The 24736-nt window shown below is 47.8% G+C and overlaps 1 protein-coding gene across 2 annotated transcripts in view; it reads right to left on the reverse strand.

Moving 5' to 3' along the window:
• Fhdc1 (FH2 domain containing 1) overlaps nucleotides 1-21291 on the reverse strand; it is a 38680-nt gene extending 17389 nt beyond the window's left edge. Inside the window, exons 1-4 of one of the 2 annotated variants that reach the window (XM_021158948.2) lie at nucleotides 21180-21291; nucleotides 14876-15513; nucleotides 6197-6258; nucleotides 5188-5290 (exon numbers count right to left, since the gene is read on the reverse strand). In XM_021158948.2, the coding sequence (XP_021014607.1) occupies nucleotides 5188-5290; nucleotides 6197-6258; nucleotides 14876-15376 (666 nt within the window). In that variant the 5' untranslated portion in view covers nucleotides 15377-15513; nucleotides 21180-21291. Of the gene's footprint in view, nucleotides 1-5187; nucleotides 5291-6196; nucleotides 6259-14875; nucleotides 15514-20135; nucleotides 20279-21179 lie in introns of those variants that run through there. The other variant, XM_021158950.1, reaches the window with a different exon arrangement.
• Between the last annotated feature and the right edge of the window lie 3445 nt (nucleotides 21292-24736).

Consider the following 24736-nt stretch of genomic DNA (forward strand, 5'->3'; position numbering starts at 1 on the left):
CTCTCTCTCTCTCTCTCACACACACACACACACACACACACACACACACACACACACACACACACACACAAAGAGATAGGAAGGTCTCTGTAAACTAAGTGGCAATGCCACCAGTGTCTTTTCTTATTACCAGCACCTCATTTTAGTTTTTGTTACATATCCACTATGAACAGGTTATTATTTAAAAAACAAAACAAAACAAAACACCTAAATGAAGGTTTTTAGACACACACACACACACACGTATATACAGCATAAGGACTGGCAGGCAGAGAGATCCAAATCTTTCAAACTAATTAGACAGAAAAGTCCTGCCTTCTCCACAGAGAAAACGGGACCAACCTAAGAGCAGAATCCCTCCTAAGGACACTCTTAAGGGTCTTTATGGTGAGTAGTACCTTAGTCCTGTTAGTGACAGGCACAGCCCATGCTTGCAGCTAACTGTTGAGAGGAAGTACTGACCAATTTGCACTTTCCCTTCATTTTAACAGTGGATATTCAGCCCATGGTCTTGTAATGCTACACAGCAATGGAGCCACCCACCCAGTCGTATTACACTTCACAGGCTCTCTGCAAGTCTCTTCTCTCCCACTCTCTGGATTGTTATTGGCCACATGACTCCAAGCTCTCTGAAGCAATGGAAGCCTGTCCCAGTGGCACTTGGAACCCAGTGTTGGACCTCCCTCAAGGCTGCTTTTCTCACCTGTAGCAGTTTTGCAGAGCTGGTATGAAGCCAGGGCCTCATGTCTGCTATGCAAATAAATGTTCTGCTACTGAACTGGGCGGGATGCTTCTCGGTTTTGTTTGTTGTTGCTGTTTGCTTATTTTTCGGTTAGGGTAGAAAACAGCCATGTCTAAAACTGCATTTGCCCCATTTGCAGAGAGCCACAAATTTACCAATTTTTAACCTTGCTGCAACATACGGACTCTGAACACTTCCGGTTTAGCTCAACTGCAGCTAGTGCCTGACTTGTGAGCAGAGACAGCCCTAGGCTGGATTCGGATTCCTCCTGGAGCAGAGTTGAATGAACAGTTCGATATATATGGGGAGGGGCAGAGTGAGGCTGGACCTTTTTGAAGACCCTCTGCTCACTGTGTGCAAAGCTTAGGAAAACAGCACAAATTTCAGGCTGAAGCACGAGAATGGGCCATTCTAAGTAAACTTTAAGTACTTCTCCTAAACATACGCTAAACTGTGGCAGAGCAAGGATTAATCTCCTTCACTTATGCAGGAGGCCCAAAACTGTTTATAGATCTTAAAGGAAAGGAGATGGAAGACAGAAATTTAAATGTTGTGTATATAGTTCTTCATGTTCGTTCCCAGCAAGCTTTGTATTCATTAAGAGGGATTACGGTGCCTTCCCAGTGGCAGAGAGGCAAGAGGAGAGGTGAGTAAACTATAATTATTATGCATTCTCGTCATTATCAGAAATCACACCTTAAACACTGCTAGGCATAATTTTGCTGGCTGAGCCCAGGGCCTCTCATTATGACCCCTGTTGTGCCCTGTGGTGTGTTGTAAAAGCCAGAACATGCTCTTAAGATTCACAAAGCCAAATGGCAGCCTCCTTCTCCTGCCTCATTCTACGGGAACAGCCTCAGAGAGGCAGGACTTCCTGCAAACATGCTACCTACAGAAGAGACAGCAACTAAGAGGGAAGAGGGTGTGCTCGGCTACAAAGGGCTGCTCCAGGATGCAGGAAGCCCTGGTTTCTTCCTCAGTATGGGGTAGAGGGAGTGTCCACCAGAGACCAGAGCAGGCAACTCAAACAGCACCTTCCCACTGTGTTCCTGGGACACTGAGATGGTCAATGGAGCAGTGGCTCCCAGCAAAAGCAGGGCAGGCCAGGCTGAGCCACAACCCCGGCCCCTCCTCGCCCTCATCCCCGGCACGGGAATCACTGGTAGACAAAAACACACCCCGAACTTTTATCGGGGGGGAGGCCCAGTTCTTCCTCTGCGTGGGTTGACTACATACTGGAAGAAAGATGATCAAACAGGCCACATAAAGGCTAAGTGGTGAAGGGCAGAGAAATCCCTGCTGACAAATTAACCTTGGCTGCGGCTGGCCTGTCAGCTGAGGAGCCGGCAGGAGCAGAAAACGGCTGTTTCCGCTCATATTTGTCAGCGTGCTGATAAGGTTACAGGAGGGCTCAAATGACACTTGCTCACACCGAGGCTGAGATAGCAGAGGTGATGAAAGGCTGCCAGACCACGTGGTGTGAGGCGTGCAGTTTTGACAACCTTTGCCCTTCCTTCTTCCAAGGATAGAGAGCACAGGGCAACAGAAAGAACTGCTCAGGGTCAAAGAAACTAGGGTTGAAGACCATCCCTCTTGTATCTCCCTCTGCAATCCTGAGACACCCTCCAACCCCTGAGAGCCGATGGGATTTACAAACAAGGGGACTCTCCTAGTGTCCCTGTGAAGGGCAGATGAAGAAAAGGCTCAGAGCAATCACCTCCCTGACTGATGGGCTTCCTCTGGGTAAGTAAGTGCTGTGGATAAAGCATCACCCAGTTTCATTTCATGCCCTCCAGTGCCTGGCATAGGAGGGCTTCCGGAGAAGTCTGGTCCTTTCCTGTGCTAAAACTAAGTAAGAACTGTGCTACATTCCAGCACACTTAAGCATTTGCTCTTATCTGTATCTCTGCCACGTTCCCAACCCTCTCTCATTTGGCCCAGGCTCCTCCATGTCCTTAGCGTATCCCGTTCACCTCCATCATAAACCACTGACTGGGGCTCTGAGACTCTAGAGAGTACCATGGGGCACAGAGCATTCTTAAGGCAGTTTCTGTCTCCCCTGAAGCCCCTCAGACAGCACCTACCCCTGGCAGCTCCAGGAGGGGTGTCCTGGAGGGGGTGTTTCTGCTGAAGCTGAGTGTGGAGGGTGTGGTGAGCTGCAGCCCAGAGTCAGTAATGTAAACAAGATGAGGGGCAGGCCTGTCACACGATTAGACGAAGGCTGACCCTGCACGGGGTAGGGTGTGTGTGTGTGTGTGTGAGGTTGAGGGGGTTATGTGTGTGAACTCTTAGGTGCTTCTTCCTCACTTGCCCCACCCCCACCACCCCTGTACAATTTCTGCTCCAGTGATAGCCCACAAAACTCAGACAACAGAAAAAGGATCTTTAAAATAGAGGCGCTTTGACAGCCATTGGCTCTTCAGAAAAACTAATCTGCGTTTTCTAATTTCATTTCATTTCTGAACTGAACAAGAGAATTACAAATATTAAGACAACAATGTCTCCCAGCTCGTCACAGCATAAAGCTGGCAGCCTCCCCCCAACCCCCGGCCTCAGTTTACCATGAGGAGCCTTGTGAGCACTTCCACCTGCACTGTCTAATTTGATAATTTCTTTTTTAAAGTGATGAGTTCAGCCAGGGCTGAGCACTCCGAACAACGCTAAGGAGGTCAGGAGAGAAGCCTTGCAGGAATACAGTTCCAAACCCACTCAAACCCAGGCCTGCACGCGTGCCAGGGAGGCACTCTGAGCCGAACACAAGTACTCTTTCCTAAACGCAAATTAATTAGACCCTACTTAGCCTAGCAAAGATTCTTAAACCCTCATTCTTCATACAGGAAAAATAAGAATGGACCATTGGCCTTTAAGACTCTTCAATTACATTAATAAATGTCATTTGTTAATCTGGGCTTAAGTAAATTACACTTCATTTATAAACAAAATCTGGGGCAGAGAGAGTGTGTCCCATTATCAGATATATATGAATATAACTAGAGTCTCCAGTTACCCACTAATATCCACTGTGAACTTAATACCAGTTAACATAAAAGAAAAAAAATCTATCCCTCCTGTTACTGATGGCATTAAAGTCAACTTTAATTCCAGCACTCTGGAGGCTGAGGCAGGCGGATTTCTGAGTTCGAGGCCAGCCTGGTCTACATTGTGAGTTCCAGGACAGCCAGGGTTATCTAGAGAAACCCTGTCTCAAAAAGAAAAAAAAAAAGTCAACTTTCATAAGTGATGTCTGGGATGGGGGTTCAATGAGGAGTCGGCAGGACTTTTGGAAGACAGGATATGAGAGCCAATTACCATCTTTATTTGTTTTTCTGACAGCACTAGGGATCCACTAGAGCCTCAGACATCCGAGCACACTTCAGCTACTCCTTACCTTTTACTTTCAAAATGTCTCTTTTCATTTTTATTTACAGAAATAAAATCTTTTGTAAAATGATATGCTGTTCTATTTCAGTGATTATTGGCATACGGATCTGGGTAATTTCTTCTTGAGTCTTTCTTCAGAAATAAGGGTTGCCTTCGTCACAATTGTGGATGGCTTTGACGATTGCCATTCTAGAGCCAAGGCCCAGGGCTTTGGCTCTGTGTGTAAGGGCTCTTTCTAGCCTTTAAGTCAGGTGTGTGTGGGCTGAGTCTGACCCTTGGGGACCATGAAGCTGCCCTTTGACCTGCAGTAGAGCGCTGTCTCACTCTCTCAACCCCAACAGACACAATAAGAAATATATTTTGTAAAGTTTTAAATTGCTATTCTCTTTTCTCCTATAAAGCTCCTAACTACCCAATAACAAACTAACCTGGTCTAAACAACACTAACACCTTCCTAGCACAGTACTTTCTGTGGCCACAGCAAGTCCTCCCTTTCAGTCAGTTAGAACGCCCTATGCTAATACCCACCAACAGTTACAGCATTACAGTATCTTTATTCAAAACTGCTTTTCTTTTCCTTTTTGAAAAAACAAACAAAAAACCCCAAAGAACAGACAAACAAAACACCCCAAGGCGTAGCTATCGTGACCTGGGTTCATTCTAAGCAAAGGTCAAATGTTAAGATGATGGAAAAGAAAACTGAACTTTATTGAGCTGCCGTGTGCCAAGTACCCTGCTGGCTGTCTAAGCAGGACTTAGTCATCCTGGGAACTGGTGAGGTAAGGGCTATTGTCCTCATTTTACAGGTGAGGAATTTAAAGTTCGCAGGTGTTCACAACCTTGCCCGGGTTTCTCGGTTCCGGCACCACTCCGTGTGAACAGACACTCTGAATCTATAATCTGGCTCTTTCTATCGGACAGTCTGTCACCTTTTATTTTGACATGAGACCCTTCTGACCCTGGGAAGGACAGTACCCTTCGAAAAGGGCCTTTGACACTCAGTAGAACATAGAGCTTTGTGCCCCACTCCAAACACCCAAACCCTGGCGTGTCAAGTCCCTTACCTCTTCTGACTCCGGCAAAAGCTTAAGGATTTCTCGAAGCGTCTCTGATCCGTAATGCTCGCTCTTTCCTTGATAGATATCCTCTACGATGGACTGAGGAGACCTTGAAAAGATACGGAATTGCGGAATTGTGTTCACTGCCTGCCATGCCAACAGGGATGCAAGCCAATGGAAGCTAAATCACATCCCCCTCCCCCTCCCCCTCTGCCACCCACCTTCCCACTTGCTTCTTCCCGGTTCTTCTACCAGGGCCACTACTGAAAACCACTCTAAGGCTCCCTCCTCCAGAAAAAGTCCCCAGGAATCCCAGGAAGGAGGACAGCAGCACCAGCCACTGGGATCTTTAGGGGAGGATGAGTGAAAACTTTCCCTGAGGAGGGGAGGCCCGCGCCCGACTGAGGCTCAATGAACAATGAGTGGGTCCCGGGGCTGGCGCGGTCTCCTCAGCGGTACAGACACTGATAAGTAGCCTGTGTTCCTGTAAATGACCCCTCCACTCATGTAAACAACCATATTTAAACTTGGTAGGTTAAAAAAAAAAGACATCAAAATAGAATTGGACTTATTAGTTTGTTAGGAAAAACATTTTCAGGGGCAGCAGGGATGAGAGTAATAAGGGACCAAATATGTGTATAAGGATATCATCAAAGAATTTAACACACACACACACACACACACACACACACACACATTTAGACACACACACACATACATTTAGACACACAGACACACATGCATACACACATACCTATAGACACACACACACACACACTTTCTTGATATACAGGCCTCCAGCGGACACTGCAGGGCCTTTTTTCCTCATTTCAAGATTGTGAGCTCACAGCAAAGACAGACACTTGTAGGCCACAGAGCCACAAGTCTAGGGAGGACATGGAGGAGTATGGAATGGAATGTCCCTAGCGAAGATTACAATCTGAATTTCAGCTCAGCCACACCCTCATAGCATGGATATAGCTACAATTCCAGACATATGCAAAAAAAATCTTACTTTTTAAACTGCTTAAGAAATATGCCAATGTTCATACTTCGCTTTGCATCCAAGACAGTAACCTGGAAAGAAACAGATGCATAAAACGTTTTAAATATAGATTAAAAACAGCCTAGTCCAGGTAGGGTGTGGCAGACACCTTTAATCTCAGTGCTGAGGAGGCAGAGGTAGAAGGATCTGTGAGTTCTGGGTCAGTCTGATCTACAGAGAAAATTCTAGTATATTATAGCCAGGGCCACACAGAGACATCCTGTCTCAAAACAACAAAATAACTAAATAAAAATAAAAGTGGCTGGAAGAAACAAGAAAGTTAAAACCCCGTCCAAGTATAATACTGGTGCACAAGGGGAGAATTTCTAATATGTCAATATGGTAATTATCATAGTGCTCCTAATATAGTTTTATGAAAATTTTTATTGTCCATCTCTCGCAGTAAAAATGACCCACAGCTCTGGGTGTGGAGGCATACACCTGTCATCCTAGCATAAAAGACAGAGGGAACAGGGAAGGCTAGCCAAAGCTACAGAGTGAGCTGGAGACAAGCCTGGTCTGTATGACAATAGCCACCCCACCCCCATCCCCAATCCATTCTTTACCTGGACAGTTCAGTGGTGGAGCACGTATCCAGCCTGGGCAAGGCCCTGGGCTCTACTCCCAAAATAATGCACAAGATATATGTCTACTATACTAGTATATACATTCAAACGGATAATGTTTTATTTTGATTTAAAATTTTCTTTTACATACAGCCCATACTTATCAAATGAGAATTGAAATGGCAGAATAAAGCAAGGATTCTGCTGAGGGTGGGCCCAGGTCTGATCGACAGACACAAATCACCCATTTAGGAGAGAGTAAGGAAGTATCGAAGCCATCCGTGGTACGTGCCTATGATCTTACCACTCATGAGGTTGGGGCAGGAGGGTTATCAGAAGTTCAAGGCCAGACAGAGACTGTCTCAAAAAATAAATAAAAAAATAAATAAGTAAATAAATAAATAAATAAAAGTAAAAAAAGTATTCTACATTTTGTTTGCTCAGAAGTTTTTAAAAACACTTTCCTTTTGCCAAGAAGTCTCAGATCCTTACATTTTCCCTTACATTTTTTTTTTCTGTCTCTGAGTTAGAAGGTTCTTTATAATCTATGGTTTTACTGCATAGACCAGGCTACTCACAAAATCCCAGCGATCCACCTGCTTGGATTTAAGGTGTGCACCACCGAGCCGGGTGATACGTGGCATCTTCTGATTTATCAGATGCTAATATAACTATCCTATTGTACCCTCAAAACCCAGATTGGGCTGTAGCAAGTTTTAAATATTAAGAGACAATAATTTAAGAAGACTTTACTAAAATATAGATTAGACTCTCTAGAGGTTTGCTGAGAAATTATCTTTGCCTCTGAAAACGAACATTCAGGAGAGGGGATAGAAGATGACAGAAAACGATTCCCTTCTTTTCAATTGTCTTTTGGTAAAGAGAGGCTAGGTGAAATAGAGACCAACAGGGAACAAAAGGGCATCAGGTTTCAGACCAAATTCTCCATCTCTGGTTCGATTCAAGTTTGTAAGCAACAGCAAGACCAGACCGTTAATGTCACTTCCTGGCTATAAGGTTAAATTTTTACAAGGTATAGTTGTCTCCTTTTGAAGACTAATCTTAAACAATCTCATTATTTACTAACCTATGGGTTTATTTGATGTTAACACAATCACCTGCCAGCCATAAAATGAGCTTCCAGGCTGAGAGGGCACCCTCCGCACAGAAATCCTACCCAGGGACTTCAGTTCAAGTTCAGTATGAAGGGAGAGAAAGAGAGGGGGAATAAATAAAGCCCGTGAAACTTTACACTCTAAAGAGAAACACTCCCGCTGGAACGGGAAATCTCAATTTATTAAGACAGAAAACTGCTCATTAAAACTTGTACATTATAAGGCCGAGTGTACTAACACGTACACCGATACAGTTGTATCCGTGTCTATCTAGAATAGAAACAAGCCTGTTGTATAATTCTCTCACTAGATTGCCACCTCTTGTTGTGTTTAACCCCGGGCTGCAGCATCCTTCCCCTCACCCCCCTCCCCACTTCCAACTCCACCCTCATCCTGTTCACCCTTCCACCCTCTGGGGCTCTGAATACTTGGCATAGGTCCATAGCCACCACTGCTGGAAAGCAAGGGAGAAATTACTCTTATTATCCCTATTTGACAGATAAGGAAACTGCGCCTCAGACGTGTCATCTTGTGGCTTCCCCCAAAGCAGTGTTGGCACAGAGTGGTAGCCTGGTTCTCTCGGATTCTTCTCCCTCTGGTTCCTGTGAGTTTAGTACTGGTGGATCTCCCATGGAATCAGTTAAATGTAGTCTCCTCCCACACCAAGGTGGGAGGTCTCTCCAGAAACGGGGACAGGTCTGTGAAAAGCATCCACAGTCTGGCCAAGTCAAGGGGCATCCCCAGAGTTGTTAGTGTGGATGCCAGGTGACATCATGTCCTCCCCAGATAGACCAGCCTCCAGGAGCCCAAGCCCCCCAATGGGTAGCCAACGCGCTCAAAGTCAAGGGCAGCTCTAGCTTACAGGAGATGTCCCCACAGCCCAAGCAGTTTCTGAAATTGGTCACAGTCAGCCAGTCCCTAAGGAAAGGCCTGGACTGGCCATGACTGATCAGCTTACGAAGAAAACAAAAGGCCAGCGCTTCACCCAAACAAGGAACAAGAGACAAACAGCACTTCAGGACAGCGCCTGCTCTCTGGCACCCTCAGATTTACCTAGTGACTGAGTCTGCTGTCTTATCAAACGGGATCCTTATAACGGCTATAAAGGTATTTGTTAAAGTCCTTCAAAAGAGGGTTATCACTGCCCATGTAAGGAGCTTATCTCACTTCCCAAACTCTGGCTGCCACAGAGCTAGGGTTTCGGCTGCAAAGCTCTTTAGGACTGGCTGCGGTGAGCCGAAACCATGCACACAGAGTGGCATTTGACAAAAGTCCCAGTAGGCTGTAAAAGCTAAGTCAGAGAAGACAAAGTGCCAAATCCAGGATGTGCCAACCCAGCCATGACCATGGTCACCTTGCTCACCAGCTCTGTGCCACCTGTACCAGGTCTCTCCTCATCCCCATTCTCTCTATAGGGGAAGAACCCAAAGCCTGGCATGCCATTCAAGACAAGAGCCCTACTACTGTGCTAACCCAGCAGCCTCACGGTTCTTACACCCTTCCTTAGCATCAATCTGATACAAAGCCTGTCTCCTGTCTCCTTCACAAGAAGGAGAAATTGGTTTCAGTTGTGGGAAGCTATACATACTTAGGATTTGGGAGCATCTCTGGGTGCACTATTTGGTGGCATTATGTGCATCCACTAGGTGCTATGATGCCATCCAGCTCCAAAATGTTCACACCTTGCAAGACCAAAGCCCTGGATCCATCAAACTGCAGTTACCATGCCCTACCCTAGCCAATGGCCCTGGCTGGTACTTCCCATCTCCATGAGATCTCCATCCTCTTTTTCTACTTTTTAAGTTGTGTGTGTGTGTGTTTATGTGCACTGGTATGCACATGTGTAGACCGCAAAACAACTGAGTCATCTGTAGGGACACTGTTCACCTCCCTTGAGACACGGTCTGTCATTGGCCTAGAAGTCACCAGCTAGACTAGACTGGCAAGCCTGCAAGCCCCAGAGATCCAGCTGTCTCTTCCTCTCCAGTGTTAGGACTACAAGCATATACCACCACACTCTGCATCTTCATGTGGATCCTGGGGATTGAACTCAGGTCCTCATGGTTTTGAGGCGAGTACTTTATTGACTAACCTATCTCTCCAGGTCTTTAGGTCCCTCTTATAGGCAGAATTAGATTTCCCCTGGATGGTGGGCTTATTTCATTTAATGTGCTTTCAGTGTGTAAGGAGTAAACCTTTAATTCACTTGGTGTGTTTACTTGCTGGTGTGTTTTGGGTTTTGGGGTTTGGGGTTTTGATTTCCTGGTGTTGGTGTTGAATGCTGGCCTTAGTGTTGCTAAGTAGGCGCTCTACTGTTGAGCCAAATCTGAACCCTATAAACTGCTTTCATTTCAGTGTCAAAGGGGACATCCTTACATATGTTGGTCACCTGAACCAGTGGCTATTTTCACCCCATTTAAAACCTGAAAAGCAAAGCAATTTTAAATCTTCCTTTCAGCACAGGCTCCATGTCACTTTGGTCGCTGACTCGGTTCTCCACTGTTTCAGCTTTTGCTGGCTATCTATCGGAACCCCTTAGTTTATGAGGGGCAGGGAGAAAGACACCTAAAGTATATGTATTGTTTTAATCCACACACACTATCTAGTTCTACAGCTCTGGATTGTGAGCATGTCCCAGAATCTCAGGACGTAATGGGAATGTAATCATGATTACAGGAGAATGACTGGTTCCCAAATGAGGGCGTGGGAGGGTGAAACAGCGTTGCTCATAGATCTAGAAAGAGCCATCGTTCTTGTAGCCTCCCTCCCTGCTCCTAACTCCTCCTCTTCCTGCTTCCTCTCACTCCCATCCTCTTCTTCTGGTCCACCATCTACACTGTGTGAATAGTCACTTGGTGCCACACAGCCACGATGGTGAATGACAGCTGGCGAGCCCCATTCTGATCTGACCTCACCTAGGAAGGTGGATCCTTCCCCCTGGGTCTGTTCTGTTTGCGTCTCCTTTCATTTTCTTTAGAGTTCACCAACTTGATAAACCATGAACCATACTGTTATCTTTAAGAGTCACGCAAGGGGGCTAAAAAGACGGCTCAGTGGTTAAGAGCATTTATTGCTCTAGCAGAGGACCCAGGTTCGGTTCCCAGCACCCACATGGCAGCTCCGTTCCAGGAGTCTGAATTCCTTTCCTGGCCTCTGAGTGCTCCTGTCTGTATGTGGTGCACATACAGACAAGTAAACATATACAATAAATACATAAACATTATAAATATAAAATATGTTTAAAAGAATTGCTCAGATTATAAAGGGAGACAGAAATCTAACTAAGACCAGCATTCGGAGACGGACACAACTAAACCAGTGCTGAGGACTGGAGACATCTGGAATGAATGGAAGGAACTTGACAATGTCTCCTGGATGGCATCAGTGGACTGAGAAAGGAAGTCTGAGCTGAACCTTTTATTAGGAGCCCAGCCTATATCAGTATATCTCCAATTGCTTTATTACCGCTTAATTACTATGATACCATCACATCTGTGATCCCCCAAGTTAATTTTCAGTAACACGGATACAAGCATGGTAGCGTTTCATAACCTCCTTCCCCCAATTTACTATTTTAAGTGCTGCCTTTTCTATGCCTGGCACTCTGAAACCAACATCTTCCCTACCCTCCAGCAAATTCTTTCTCTCGAGCACAATGGGACTTTCTAGTAATGCACTATAAGCCCTTTAAAGCAAAAAGCCAATCATGTCATATCGGGACATTTCTATGTGATGTTGTTGTATGACAAGGGACCCAACCTGCTCCTCTGCACTTCTGAACCTCCAGGATATGGCCTGCTGTCTGTGTTCAGGAGCAGGCCCTCTGAGGAACATGCTGCTCAGCATGTTCTCCAGGGCACTCAGTCAGAGGGTGAGGACTATTGCTTTTGACCTGGACTCCACTCACTGCAGGGTGAGCTGGAAGATTTATGGCTGATCTTTGTTAGAGTGTAGTCCTGCTGAACTATAGCTTCTGTAGGAGAACTTCCACTCAGGAAAGAAAATGGCACATACCAGGCTATTTCCACAAGAAAGGCACTCCCAGTACTTCCAGTCATGCTGAGCGTAATGTAGAAAATCAAAAATAGCCCCCAGTAATCTGTTAGGTGGCAATGTCAACCAGCATGAACTTCAGAGGACTAATCTATACTCCTTATTCCTGCATAGTGAAAAGCTGATGGGCTGGCTTATCCCTTGGCCCTTGGCCATGCTAACTTTTTAACATGTTATCTCTTGGAGTCAGACCCATATGTGTCAAAAGTACTATCTCCACCCTGGGTTCATAGCAGCATCATGTATAAACAGTAAAAGCAGCCCAACTACCCAGGGATGGAGGAACTGATAGAAGAACGTGGTATAAGCACACAGAGGAATATTGTGTGGATTTGTCTCTGACACATGGATGGACCTCGAGGACATCAGGTTACAAGAAATAAATCAGCCATGAAAAGACAAATGTGCTACCTGGAGTAGTAAAATTCACAGAGACAGAAAGAAAGATGGACCTGCTAAGGACCAGAGGGAGTGGGGGGATGGGAAGTCCTTGTTTAATGGGTATGCAGCTCAGGTTTGCGGGGTGAAAGAGTTCTGGAGACGAATGGTGGTCTGTGCACCCCAATATGCATCAGAAACCATTAAGGTAGAACATTTAATATGTAATTTACATTTAAGTATACATGTTTAGGGCAGGGGGTGGTGGTGGTGCAGCTCAATATTAGGACAATTGTCTCACATATGCAATGCCCTAGATTCCATTCTCAGCATCTAAACAACAACAACATGGGCTAAAGAGATAGCTCAGTGGTTAAGGGTGCTTGCTGTTCATGTAGAGGACCTGGGTCTGACGAGCACCCACACAGTGGCTCAGAACCATCTGTTAACTCCAGTTCCTTCCAATGCCTTCTTCCAAGGGCACTGCACACACGTGGTACACAGACTCACATGCAAGCAAAGTCCTCATACACATCAAAGTCAAATGAGTAAATCTTTTACAAAATGAAAACTACTTCTTTCGAGCTAGGGAGATAGCTCGGCGGGTAAAGTGTTTGGCAAACAAGCACGTTGACCTGACCATCCGCCGTCCTGACCGTCCTCAGAACCCATACAGAAAACCGCACTGCAGTAGCTCACATTTCCAATGCCAGCACTCCTGTGTGAAGGTAGGAAGCAGAGACAGGGAAATTTCTGGAAGCTCATGGGCCAGTGGGCATTAGGTTGTGGTAAAGGTTGCAGTAAACAAGAGAGACCCTGTCTCAGAGAAGATAAAAGGCAAGAACCGAGAGAGAGGTCTTCTGACCTCCACCCACACACTGTAGCATGGGAGCACTCCTCAACACAAACGAACACACATACCATTTTAAAATAACTCTTTTCAAAAGGAGGTTAAAGAAAAAAATATAAAAGTCTATGATGTAGGCTGCAGAGATGGAAGAAGTTGGAGAGACATTTGTTCCTGAAGTTTGGCTCTGGCCCAGATAGGGATTATTCTGTTTCTGTCACCTCCCAGCCCTGCCTGCTGGCTTGGTCTCTCAGGGCCCTAGCCTGTTCTTCAGCTTTCGGCTGGCCGGCCATAAGGCACTAAGTGGTCCTTAACCCCTTGAAGTTTTCCCAACTCCTAGAGAGAGCTACTTCTCTCAGCCGAGAGCTGCCTCCCAGGGGCACACAAAGCTGAACCCCTTCTGTTCTAGGTGCTTCTCTGGGACATACGCCTCAAGTCTACACACACCTGTCTAATCATCATAGCAGGGAGAACCTGGAGACAAGGGTGAGACGTGACCGGCTGCTCAGACACCTCTGTTGGGAGATGGGCCAAGGCCAGGGCACTAAGGAAATGACCGAGTCTCTTCCAATACTGAAAGGATGTCCGACCAAATGAAGGGACAGACAGAGAAGCCTGTGTGACCAGTACTTGAAGACACTGTAGCTTCTCCAAATGACTCCCTTTTCCAATTCACTTCACAGTCCATTTGTCACAACTGTGGTCCCTGCGTTTCCTGTATTTCTTAAGAGTGCTCTTAGCAGTTTCAGGAGGGATTATACAACCAGTTTAAAGGGCTCTCAGGGCGCCTGGTGGAAGGAGTTAACATGTTCCTAAGGCAGGAAAAGAGGTCAATACTGCTGGCTCAAGAATTCAATAATGCATGGAGCGAATACTTCACCCCAGGGCCCTGCCCATTTTCTTATCTAGGCAGCTCTATCAATGACCTATTTTTCTCTGCTCCTTTACAACAGATTAAAAAAACACAGGATTCACGTTAAGTTGTATATGTGTTTAGTAATTTAACAACCGTTTCCTCCTTCAAAGGAACACATTTAGCGTTAACTGGAAACACTCTTCATATAAAATCCGTCTGAAAATAGCCTGACGGTTTGGCTCTTTGGAAATCCATCCCCACAAAAGCGGTGACCTAATCCAGAGATCTGAGGCACGGAGGCCATCTCAGCACACAGGCTGAGGGCACACTGGAGGGGAAGGAATCCCAAAGCGATCGATCTAGGATTTATGTCTCTTAACAAAAGGCATTTTATCCCAGATGGCTGCAGCTCATCCCAGATAGCTGGGTTCTAGAGCTCAGCCTTCTGTCCCAGGGGAGACTACAAAAGCTGGGTTCCAGCTGGACTTCTCTCTCTGAGAGAACCACAGCAGATTTGCTAGCAGCAGGGTGGTGCTGGGAGGTCAGAGCCTCTTAAGCGGGGCCCCAACTTATGTGTTCTCTGTATGAGGTCATAATCCATGGGGATGCCTGGGAGGATCCTGCACACACACTCCCCATACTCTTGCTACGCAGCCCCAGCTCATCCTTTGGGAAGGGAGGGGCTGGGGGGGGGCGCTTTCTGTGGCTTCCGGAGCACATCTAGCTTGCACGCACTCCTTTCCCAGTGAAATTTACCAAAGGTTCTGAAACACAACAGCATTGACAGCAGGACTCTGCCCCTTCCGTTCTCTCACCCCCATCCTCTCATCTTACCTCTTCCCGGGCATCTCTGAAGGATGAATTCAAAGCTCCTCCTCTCTTGGGAAGAGAAGCCTTGGAGGTGTCTTCTTGCTGCCCAAAAAGCTCCTCGATGGTCTTCTTGTCGATCTGGTACTGATACTGCTGCTTCGCTGCTAAGGTCCAGATGTTGGTCTTGCCTCGAACTTGCTCCTCTGGAATGGTTTTCCAGAAGAAGCTCCGCATTCGTTTCTTCTTACCCAGGGAGCTGTAGCCATTCAGGTAAGAAACTGAGGGGAGTCCTGGAGGAGGAGGAGGGGGGATGGGAGGTCCCCCAGGAAGTGGAGGTGGCAGAGGAGGAGGAGGGGAGGGGGGAAAGCCCTCCCCTGAATGTGGACAAGGTGGAGGTGGAGGCGGTGGAGGAGGAGGTGGAGGAGATGCAGAGGGTGACGTCTGCCCAGTCATGAATGCAGCTGCTGTGGCAAGAGTCCCATTTTCTTTATCGCTGGCCAGGGAGACACAATTCATAACATGCATAGTACTGTTGCCTTCTAAGGAGCTAATTCCTTAACCTTGGAGAAACAGACACAAACATCAAACTCCAGTCGGACTTCTTGGCTCATAAGTCTGTTGCCAGAAGAGAAGGCAAGCGAGCTGCATGTCAGCTTCCAGACCTGCGAAGATGGAGCAAGTAGTTTAAAGTCAGCGCTGGTAATTGTTCTCACACCAGCTTTTCCTTCAGAGGCCAGGGTCGGCTGGCCCACAATGGTTAGATATTTGGGTCAAGAGGACATGCCAAAGCACACTGTAACGAACACACATCACTCTCAATCCAAACTACGTTTTGCTCCTGGAAAAAAAAAAAAACCTGCCAAAGATTCAGCAATAATTCAGCAATTTGGAAATCTCCCATTAATCAATGAAGCAGTGCCTGCTATAGGAGCAGGAGTGTTGTCTTTATGAATAAACTACTTGTTCACCGAGAGCTTCCTGGCGTTCTTGGACGGTGTATACCAGCCCTTGGGGAAACTGCCCAAATTGCTGAGGCGTTAGGTGCTTAGTGACCCTGCCTTTTTCCAGTCTGGACATGTTTCCGCCCATCACTGGGTCAAAAGGCATCTTCCATGTTGAAGGGAGCAGATAGGGCACTTAAAGAAGACAGGAATGGCCCAGCTTGTTTCCCTGGAGCCAGGGTCACCATGTTCCTGTTCCACAGGGTGATGCGCTTCCCCCAACTAGAGGAACGTGTGCCAGACAGGTTACGTCACCACACTAGACTTCCATTTTCTCCTCCACAGAATTACAGTACATTAACTGACTCCCATGACCCCTTCAGATGCTGTCACCTTGGATTCTAGAAAAGCCACTCTTCAGAGGCCGGAAACTTGTCACCTACAACTTCAGTTCCTGACACTGCTAGCAAAGGAGATGTACAAGGATACATTGCCCCTATCAAGCCTACCACATACCTAGCCCTTATACATACGACTCACTTATCTTGAAGATTTGTATGTTCATGGACCTACAGATGTTTGGTTTGGACTATATACTGGTTATTACTAACGCAATTCAAAACAAAATAACTTCACTTCTTCTCATAAGGAGCCAGGTGAGCCAGGGAGTGCTAGGAACCTACGGAAGGCATTCATACAGTGTCCCAGTGTGTGACATGACTTCTCTGGCTCTAATTATCCACTTATGTCATCGCTGTTAGAGCCTCAACTTGCAGACACAAGCGGATCCCACAACACTGGGTTAGGCAGACGTGAACCTCCTGATATCATTAATTCAGACATTATGAACCACTGTACACACAACTGGTGGGACTTCCTGGGGAGCAAGAATTGAGTCTAGAAACATCTCAGAGCCCAGCTCTGCCACTTCCTTGAGCTGCAATCTGAGAAGGGTGGATGGCCTCACTTCAATTTCAGCATGCTTCCTCTATGAAATCAGAGAACGTCTTTTCCATGGGCTTGTGTAAGAAAAATGTGCCAAAACAGGAATGTAGTTAACTTTTTCTAATAATCATTGCTCACATGCACAGCTTCCCTTCATCTTCACAAACAATATATTTGACTTAAAAACACGTGGGGAAAGGGGCACCGAATTGATGGCTCAGTGGCTACAAGTGAATACTGTTCTTTCGAGGAGTTGGTACCTAGGCCAGGTGGCTAGAACTCCCTGTAACTCCAGCTGCAGGGGATCTGACACTTGACCTCCAAAAGCATCTGCACTCAAGTATACATACATACACCCAGACACACACATATACATATATGCACTTATGTACATACATACACTCATACATACAATTAAAATATTCTTTAGAAAGAAAGCATGTCTCAAGTTTACAGATGAAGCCTAAGTTCTGGCTGCTAGAATCGCACGTAATACCTTCACTTTGCTACCAAAGTCTGTGAATTGTGAGATCCATCCCCCTTTTAATATTCAGTGGCCATCGGGCCGGGAGTGGTGGCACACACCTATAATCCCAGCACTCGGGAGGCAGAGGCAGGCTGTTCTCTGTGAGTTCAAGGTCAGCCTGGTCTACTAATGGAGTCCAGGACAGCCCGTCCTACACAAAAACAATCCCTGTCTCAGAAAGAACAAACAAACAAAAAATTTAGTGACCACATGTTAAATCGTCTCTATGATATAGGACAGATATTTTTATGAAATAGGTAACAGTCCAAGGTTTGTTTGTTTAATTTGTGGTGCTGGGGATTGAACTCGGGCCCTTACGCATGTCAGCCAGGCAACCCTCCTCAACTGCTCATCAAATAGCCCTGTCTTTCTTTACTTTAGAACTGGGCATTCAACCCATGTGCTCAGGGTGTTTTCATCCCCTGACAATTTAACTGTTGAACAGAAAATGACATTTCCCACTATTATTTTGACACTTAAAAAAGCCATTCTTGTGATTTTACGTGTAGAATTCAATGGCATCGGTACATTCAGCTGTCACCACTAGGTAGTTTCTATGTCAGTGGAGTTTTAAGGATGCCTCTGAGCTGACTTCTGGTTCACTAGGATGAAACTGGCTTTTAGAAGGAGTTTTCATAATTATCATTAGGGGCATAACCAGGCTGTCTTCGTAGCTGGCACCCCTAAAGCTGGCATGACTCACTGTCAATTACAGTTTATGGTTACATTTGAACTCTTTTTTTCAAGACTGTACAGGTAATTTTGGCAGTTTATTCTCACACATTTTATATACTTCTGTGCATAAAGGAACCCTTTTAAAGTTTCTAACTCTCCAAATCACTTCCGGTTCCATAGATACCCATGTATTTCTATATTATCCCCACCCCGCCCCCACCCCAGCGATGAGGATTGGACACAGAGACTCACAAATGCCAGGCAAGTTCTCTACCTCAGAGCCCAGAACTGGACCCCCAGCACTGGGCAGGGGGATAGAGAAGAGGGTAAACTAAAAAACTGGTCTGGAAAGTAAGATTCACTCTGTATCTGGTGCTTACAGGCGTAGCCTTAAACCCCTCAGTGCCTCTGTAGAAATACTAAATGAAGAAACTGAATCATCAAAGGTAGTGGGATACCCCCAGTCACCTGCACCCCCAAAGGACTAAGACTTTTGTTTTTTGAGTACTGTGCTGTGCACAGTGGAAGTACCAGATAAGAGCTTGCAGAAGTTAAGAAGAGACACACATGAACTTGCATTGATATGATTCTATGACTATTGCCTAGCCGGAGAGAAGAAAGTCACTTTAAGGAGTTAAAGGAACAAAGGGAGTTGTAGCTTTCTGTCCCTGGTCCCTTTCTCTGGCAACGCCCCTCCCATAATCGTTATAGATCCTAGCTCTACCTAGTGAGTTGATTCACCAGCAAAGATTAGCTGAATGCTTGAGCTTTTATTCCTGTTACTTAAGCAGTGCATCCTTACTACTAACACTAGGCAGGATTACCAACGTTAAAGAGGTGGTAAGAAAAGAAGGGCACAGATGGCATCCCATCTCTTTACAGTCACACGTGGTATTAAAGTCGAGGACTCGGAAAAAAATAATTCTACCATACTGTCCACAATAGAGATGACTCCACACAATCTCAAAGACACTGAGAGAAATGCAGGTGATGCAAACAGCCCTACATATGACATGGTCCCCTGCCTCTCACTCAGAGTTGGCAGTTAACAGCAGGGACAATGGAATCAGCCCTGATTCTGTCTGGGAACCTTCAACTATCCCATCAATCTCCCTAAGACAAACAGAGGCAGGCTTGTATTTAACTTCTCCCCTACAGCGAGGAGGAGGCCGTTAAAAGCAGAGCTGTCACCAATAGGCTTTCTGAAGACAGAACCCATCTTCAAGTCTGTTGAGTGATAACCACCACCGGTCATCAGAGGTGGGGTTACTGTCCCTCCCGCTGGGGATGCTGCTGCTCAGCTCAGCATCTTTTAACTCCAACTTCAGTGAGCGATGCTCTATCAGCTATATCAGGAACTTAACCTTCAGTGTATGATCAGCCAGCACACAGGGTTAGAATAAGACCATTCCTAAGGGTTCCTGGAAGAGCTGTGTGGCTCCTAGCTCTAACCAGAGCTTTCTCAAAGGGGATCTGCACCGCTCTGTTCAACAGTAATAAAAAGTGACACAGAGCCAGATGGCTTTCCTCTTGCCTCCTGACATGTGTCACAGATGAACCTGAGCTGGGAGTGCAGCCTGTCCACCTGATGAACTGAGGAAGAGGCTAAGCTACATACATAGTATTCTTAGTTGGGAAAAGAGAGAGAGGGCTGGGGAAAGTTCCTGCCTTTCGTTAATACTGTTCTCTTCTCTCTACTCACTCCTTAAGGAACATCTCTCCACCTCAACCTGTCTTTTCAAACCCTTTTTTGATCAAGAAATACAGTCAGTTTGCGAACAGCAGTCTTACTTGGCCCTTCAGCCGGCCTAGAGAACCCACGACGGCAGGTTTAATCTGTCACGTCACATAAACAAACATTCACAGCTGCCTGTTTCTGATAGCACATTTCCAGTCTCTACTCTTCTAGTTCCCAAACCAGGAAGAATAGGCCCAGGAGCGCCGAAGGATGCTCCGGGAGAGACAGAAGCTCCAGAAAGACAACGGGGACTAAAGAGGGTGCTCGCAGGGTGTCCAACTCAAAGTAGAATTTCTTTAAACACTAGCTCCAGGTCTTTATGAAACTCGCCCGGAACAGGGGAGGGAGGGAGCACCCAGAACGCGATTTCTTTCCAGTCAGGATGGACGCAGTTATTTCCCAAGTCTTGCCCACCACCTCTTTCGGTCTCTAGCCCCTCGCTTTGGCGAATCCACTCACCGAAAGGCCCTTGGCTCCGCCGGCTCCCGAGGCGCTTAGCCCAAGCCCCCCAAGGCTACCAGCGTCCCGCAGCTGCGCAGCCCAGGATCCCGGGACAGCAGACGAGCTCCGAATGGGCGGTCCCCGCACTAGCTCAGAGGCCGCCTTATCTGGGCCGGGAAGGCGCGCGTCCGCGGCGAAGAGACGCCCCCACGCGCCGCGCAGGATCCCTAGCGGGGACAGTAGGGACAACCCTCCCGGGAAAGGATCGACCCTCAGCTTCCATGAGTGCCCCACACTCTCCAGTCTCGGACCAGTTCAGAGGCCATGGAGGCCAGCCGCGAAACCCCTGGGGCTTCTTCTGTGCCTATCCGACCCGGGGTGGCTCGTCCTTTCCAAGCTTCCCCGCCCAAACCGGGGAACCAGCTCTCTACGGAGCTCGTGGTTCACGGAACAGTGGCCGTCAGCCGCTTGGACCACCGCTGCGGCGACACCGTGTAGTCCCCAGCGCGGGCTCCTGAGAGAAGGGCTCTCGGCCGCACTGCGGTTTTGCACCGAGAGAGGGGGGGAATGAACCCGCGACAGAAACGCAAAAAGGAGTCTCTGGGGCTGGATACGGAGACCCGTCATGCTCGGGAACCGTCACGCTCGGGGACCGTGGGTGACTGCCAGCCCGCCACTCCACAAGCGCCGACGCCACTTCGGAGGTGAACTTCCAGGGAGGTGTGCAGTCATTGGAAGCCTACCCCCACATCACTATAGCAGGAGCGAGTCCTCGTTAAAAGGGACTCCTGTGACCTGAGCGACCCGCATAAGTGCCACGAAAGCTAATCAAACCTCCGAGGTCCCACCCGCGGACAGCGCCACACAGAGCTCAGGGTCTGATGCCGAGCCAGTCGAGTGCATATGCGCCTCGGGGCACAGGGCCTGCGCTCCAGGATCAGGTCCCCGGAATCGGGAACAGTGCTCGCGCTTCCCCGCATCCTCCCCGCGCCGCTGCTCAGCCCAGCATCCCCGAACCCAGCCTGGTAGCCCTGGCTCTAGCTCCCGTCGTCCCGCACTCACCGCGCCCCCGCTCCCGGCGCCCGCGCAGCCTCCGCCCGCTGTCCCGGCGCCGCCGTCTCTCCGCAGGACTGCAGGCCGGGGACGGTGAGGGGGCAGGGCGGTGCGGAGGGGCGGGGCCGCTGCAGGTAACAATGCTGCCTACCCGGCTGCTCCTCCAGCCGGCCGCAAAGGACAGCACGCCCTTTCCTGCTCGGCTGCTTCCCTCGCTCCCCCTTCAACCCGAACAGCACCGCCACTGAGCTCGCCCTCGCCAGCTCCGGGCTCCCGAGACTCGAAAGCCGCCGCCCAACACGCTGCTCCTGGCACCTGAAGACCAGAGCGGGGCTGGGCGGGCAACCACAGAGGACGATGGAAATTGCTGCAGGGAAAAGATGAGCCTTGGTGTCCTAATGGAGCGAAGTGGGAGGCGCCGTCGCTACTGAGCAGGTCACCGCCTTCCACAAAAGGAACCTCTGCGGCAGTCTCCTGGACACCCTAACCCGCGCACACGCAAGAACACCCCACGCACATTCGTAGGCACGCATGCACCTTTATATCACACACACACATTCACACACCTCCGCTCCACTCCACAGTAGCTTCTCTTTGGAGCTTAGCGCTTCTCAGGAGGTCCAGAGCGGTCTAGAGGTCTGATCCCCTGTGGAGCACGCCAAATCGTCTCTTCTCCCACTCGCTTTCCCACCCTTTCTTTCCCCTTCCCTTCCCTCTCCTTTATTTTCTTTTGTCTCAATGATGGTAACAAACTTTTGAGCTTTATTAAAGAAAGAAAAAAAAAAAAAGCCTAGCAGAACTGAATGAAGGGGCTCTGTCTGGGAACTGGGAAGAGCCCGCCCACTCACAGATGGAAACAGGGAAGTCAGTCTAATCGCATTTTTTTTTTTTTTTCAAAGTGACTTGCGACGACGCCAGGCAGAGAGCGAAGTGAGTAGTCAAAGAAAACTTACTCTGGACAAACCGGCTGCTGGCACCTCAGCTGCCGGGGTGGGAAGCGCCCTCTGCGGGAATGAAGTCATCCTACCCTTTTCTGGGTGCGCCCAGATAACCGACCAGAGTTTTCCTTTCGCAAGCTCTGGGGCCTGAGGACTTCCAGCTACTCCACCAGGTCCTCAAGTCCTGGGCATCATTCCTCGACTCCTTCTGCGGGTCTTGCATAGGAAAAGAGAAGTACTAGTCCAAACCAGCCCAGTATTCAAGACCCCAAAACTGTGGCAGCCTATATCTTGATGGTTCTTTGGCCATTAATATAGTTCACAACCCACAAACACTGAAAATATCAAGGCCGGTCTCAGGCTGGGAACACAGGTTAGTTCAAATGAATATTGATCGGTACTCAGGTAAAAGAGTATTGAGTGCTCAGTGTGAGCATGGCCTTTCCTTTTTATTTTATTGTTTATTGTTTTTGGTGCTTTGGAACAGGATCTGTCTCTCTCCCCCTAGGCCTAGATGTCCTTAAACTCACTCTGCAGACCAGGCTGCCCTCCAACACAGAGATCTGCATGGGTCACCAAGCCAGCCCCCTGTCCCCTTCTTTAGTCTGAGATTGGTCTCCTCCCTCCATCGCTCACACTGTAGGACACCTGCCCTGAAAGACTAGTCCCTTTCTGCTCCAGTCTGTGGTCCCAGGACGGCTGAGAAGAGCAGGTCCAGAGCCAGCCTTGGCAACATTGTGAGATTTCCAAGAAGAAAAAGGCCGCTTTGGAGGAGTCAAGCCGGGTGGCCCATCCTCCTCCTCTGGCCTTTGATCTCCAGCTTCTGTTCTGGCCCACAGGCCTTCCCTCTACATCTCTGGCCCTCCCTGGTGACCCTTCTTTTTCTGAGTGCAGTCATAAGGTTCTTACAACCCTTGATCTATTGTCCATTATAATCCCATGGGGATCACTTCTGACTTGAATCTGGGTGCCCTTTTGAAAGAAAAGCAGTAAAAAATGAATACACATGGCCTTGGGTTTCCATCCTTGGAAGGAGCCCAGAAAAATGAGAGCCAATTGTTGTCAGTTATGCCAGCGACTCAGATCCACAGCCGTCTCATGGTGACACAAGTCCAGATTTAATGCCTGGAAGACAACTCACTTTCCCCTCACACTATCGCTCTTCCCTCTTTCCTTTCTCTCATGGCTGGCTTGGGAAGTTCAAGTCCCAGTGTCACCACACTAACTCTAGAGTGAGGTGGTCTGCACTGCCCTTCTGCTGCCTACCATGCGTGAGACACCCACCAACCTTCCATTTTGATTTCCACCTTAGGGAAGTGTAACTGGACACCTATGTCCCAAAGCTTAGACTTCTACCTCCACTTCACCAAATTCACTCAGTGAGAAACTGCTGCGGGAACTGTGTTTACTGTACAAACAGGTCAATCCTAAGGCTTTCCACATCAGTGGCTATCCTTCTTTGGGTCATGTGTGCATAGATGTGGCCTTCAGTCCGATGAAGCAGGAGCACCCTGCGTCATCTCCTGCCATCTGGGCCTTCCATCCCTATAACTTTGTGTGAGGCCCTTCAGGATAGATCTTGTTTATTTTGACTTGATTTCCTTTTTGCACGGGAGATGGTTTGAAAGCCCTGGAGCTAAGCAAGGCAGAGCTCTCCAGTCTAGGAAGCAATATATTCATATTCTGTCCACACCTCCCCTAGGTTTGCTATGACCAGCCAAGAGCTTTGCTTCATGTACAATAGGAAAACGTGCTAAGTAGCCTGTGGGGGAAGGCTCAGAAGGCTCAGAAGGCTCCTAAAGCTGTGTGCCTGAAGTCAGCCCGGGTACCAGATTTATGACTGCAAGGTGGCTGCTACTGCTGCTGCCCTTGGGGACCAAATGGAGGGTGGTACTGTCAGTCTCTTCCCAAGCAAGACACTCGAAGTATACTAGTTAGCAAGGCCAGGGCATCACCCAGAGCCAGCAGAATGTCCTTTGGGACATACTCACTTTTCCTGCTCTCGGTGCAGCTTGCTTTGGCCTCTTCCAGAATAGTCTTTCCAGAAAGTTCCATTCCTGTCACCAAATGAATTTTCTTTCTTCTGGCTTCCACTTCTGAGACAGTCTCAGTCCCCTCCTCCCCTTTAGAAATAGTGTTTATTCTGTTGTTAGGAACCAGTGACTGAACAAAACCTTCAAATTGGCATGGCTCCGTTTCGGCATCCATCCTAAGGCACATCTCATCATTATAAAGCTGATTTATTTGCTAAAGGAGTAGATTTAGCCTATGTGCCGACTCCACGGCTCCCTGGACACACTGAAGTCAGTTCCCCCAGGCACACATCTGAAGAAACACGCTGACTTTAAATCCCTCTTCCCTGTCCCCCTCCCTTCATTCCTTCTCCTATGTTTATAATAGACAGGTGTTTGCCGAGCTCAGTCTTTTCATCTTTATTCTTCTTAAAAGATACACCTGAGGGGGCGACTTGCTCAGTGTTTAGCTTTGCCTCCTAAGGTCTGGAACTGCAGGAAGAAAGAAATGGCCAGTTCTATGGTTAAACAGTCTGGCAGATAAAGGAAAGGCTTACGAACCTATCCAGCAGTTGCCTCTGCTAAGAGAGACTGGCACACTGTTTCCTCTAAATGG

Source organism: Mus caroli, chromosome 3, assembly GCF_900094665.2.
Source record: "Mus caroli chromosome 3, CAROLI_EIJ_v1.1, whole genome shotgun sequence".
Lineage (NCBI taxonomy): Eukaryota > Metazoa > Chordata > Mammalia > Rodentia > Muridae > Mus > Mus caroli.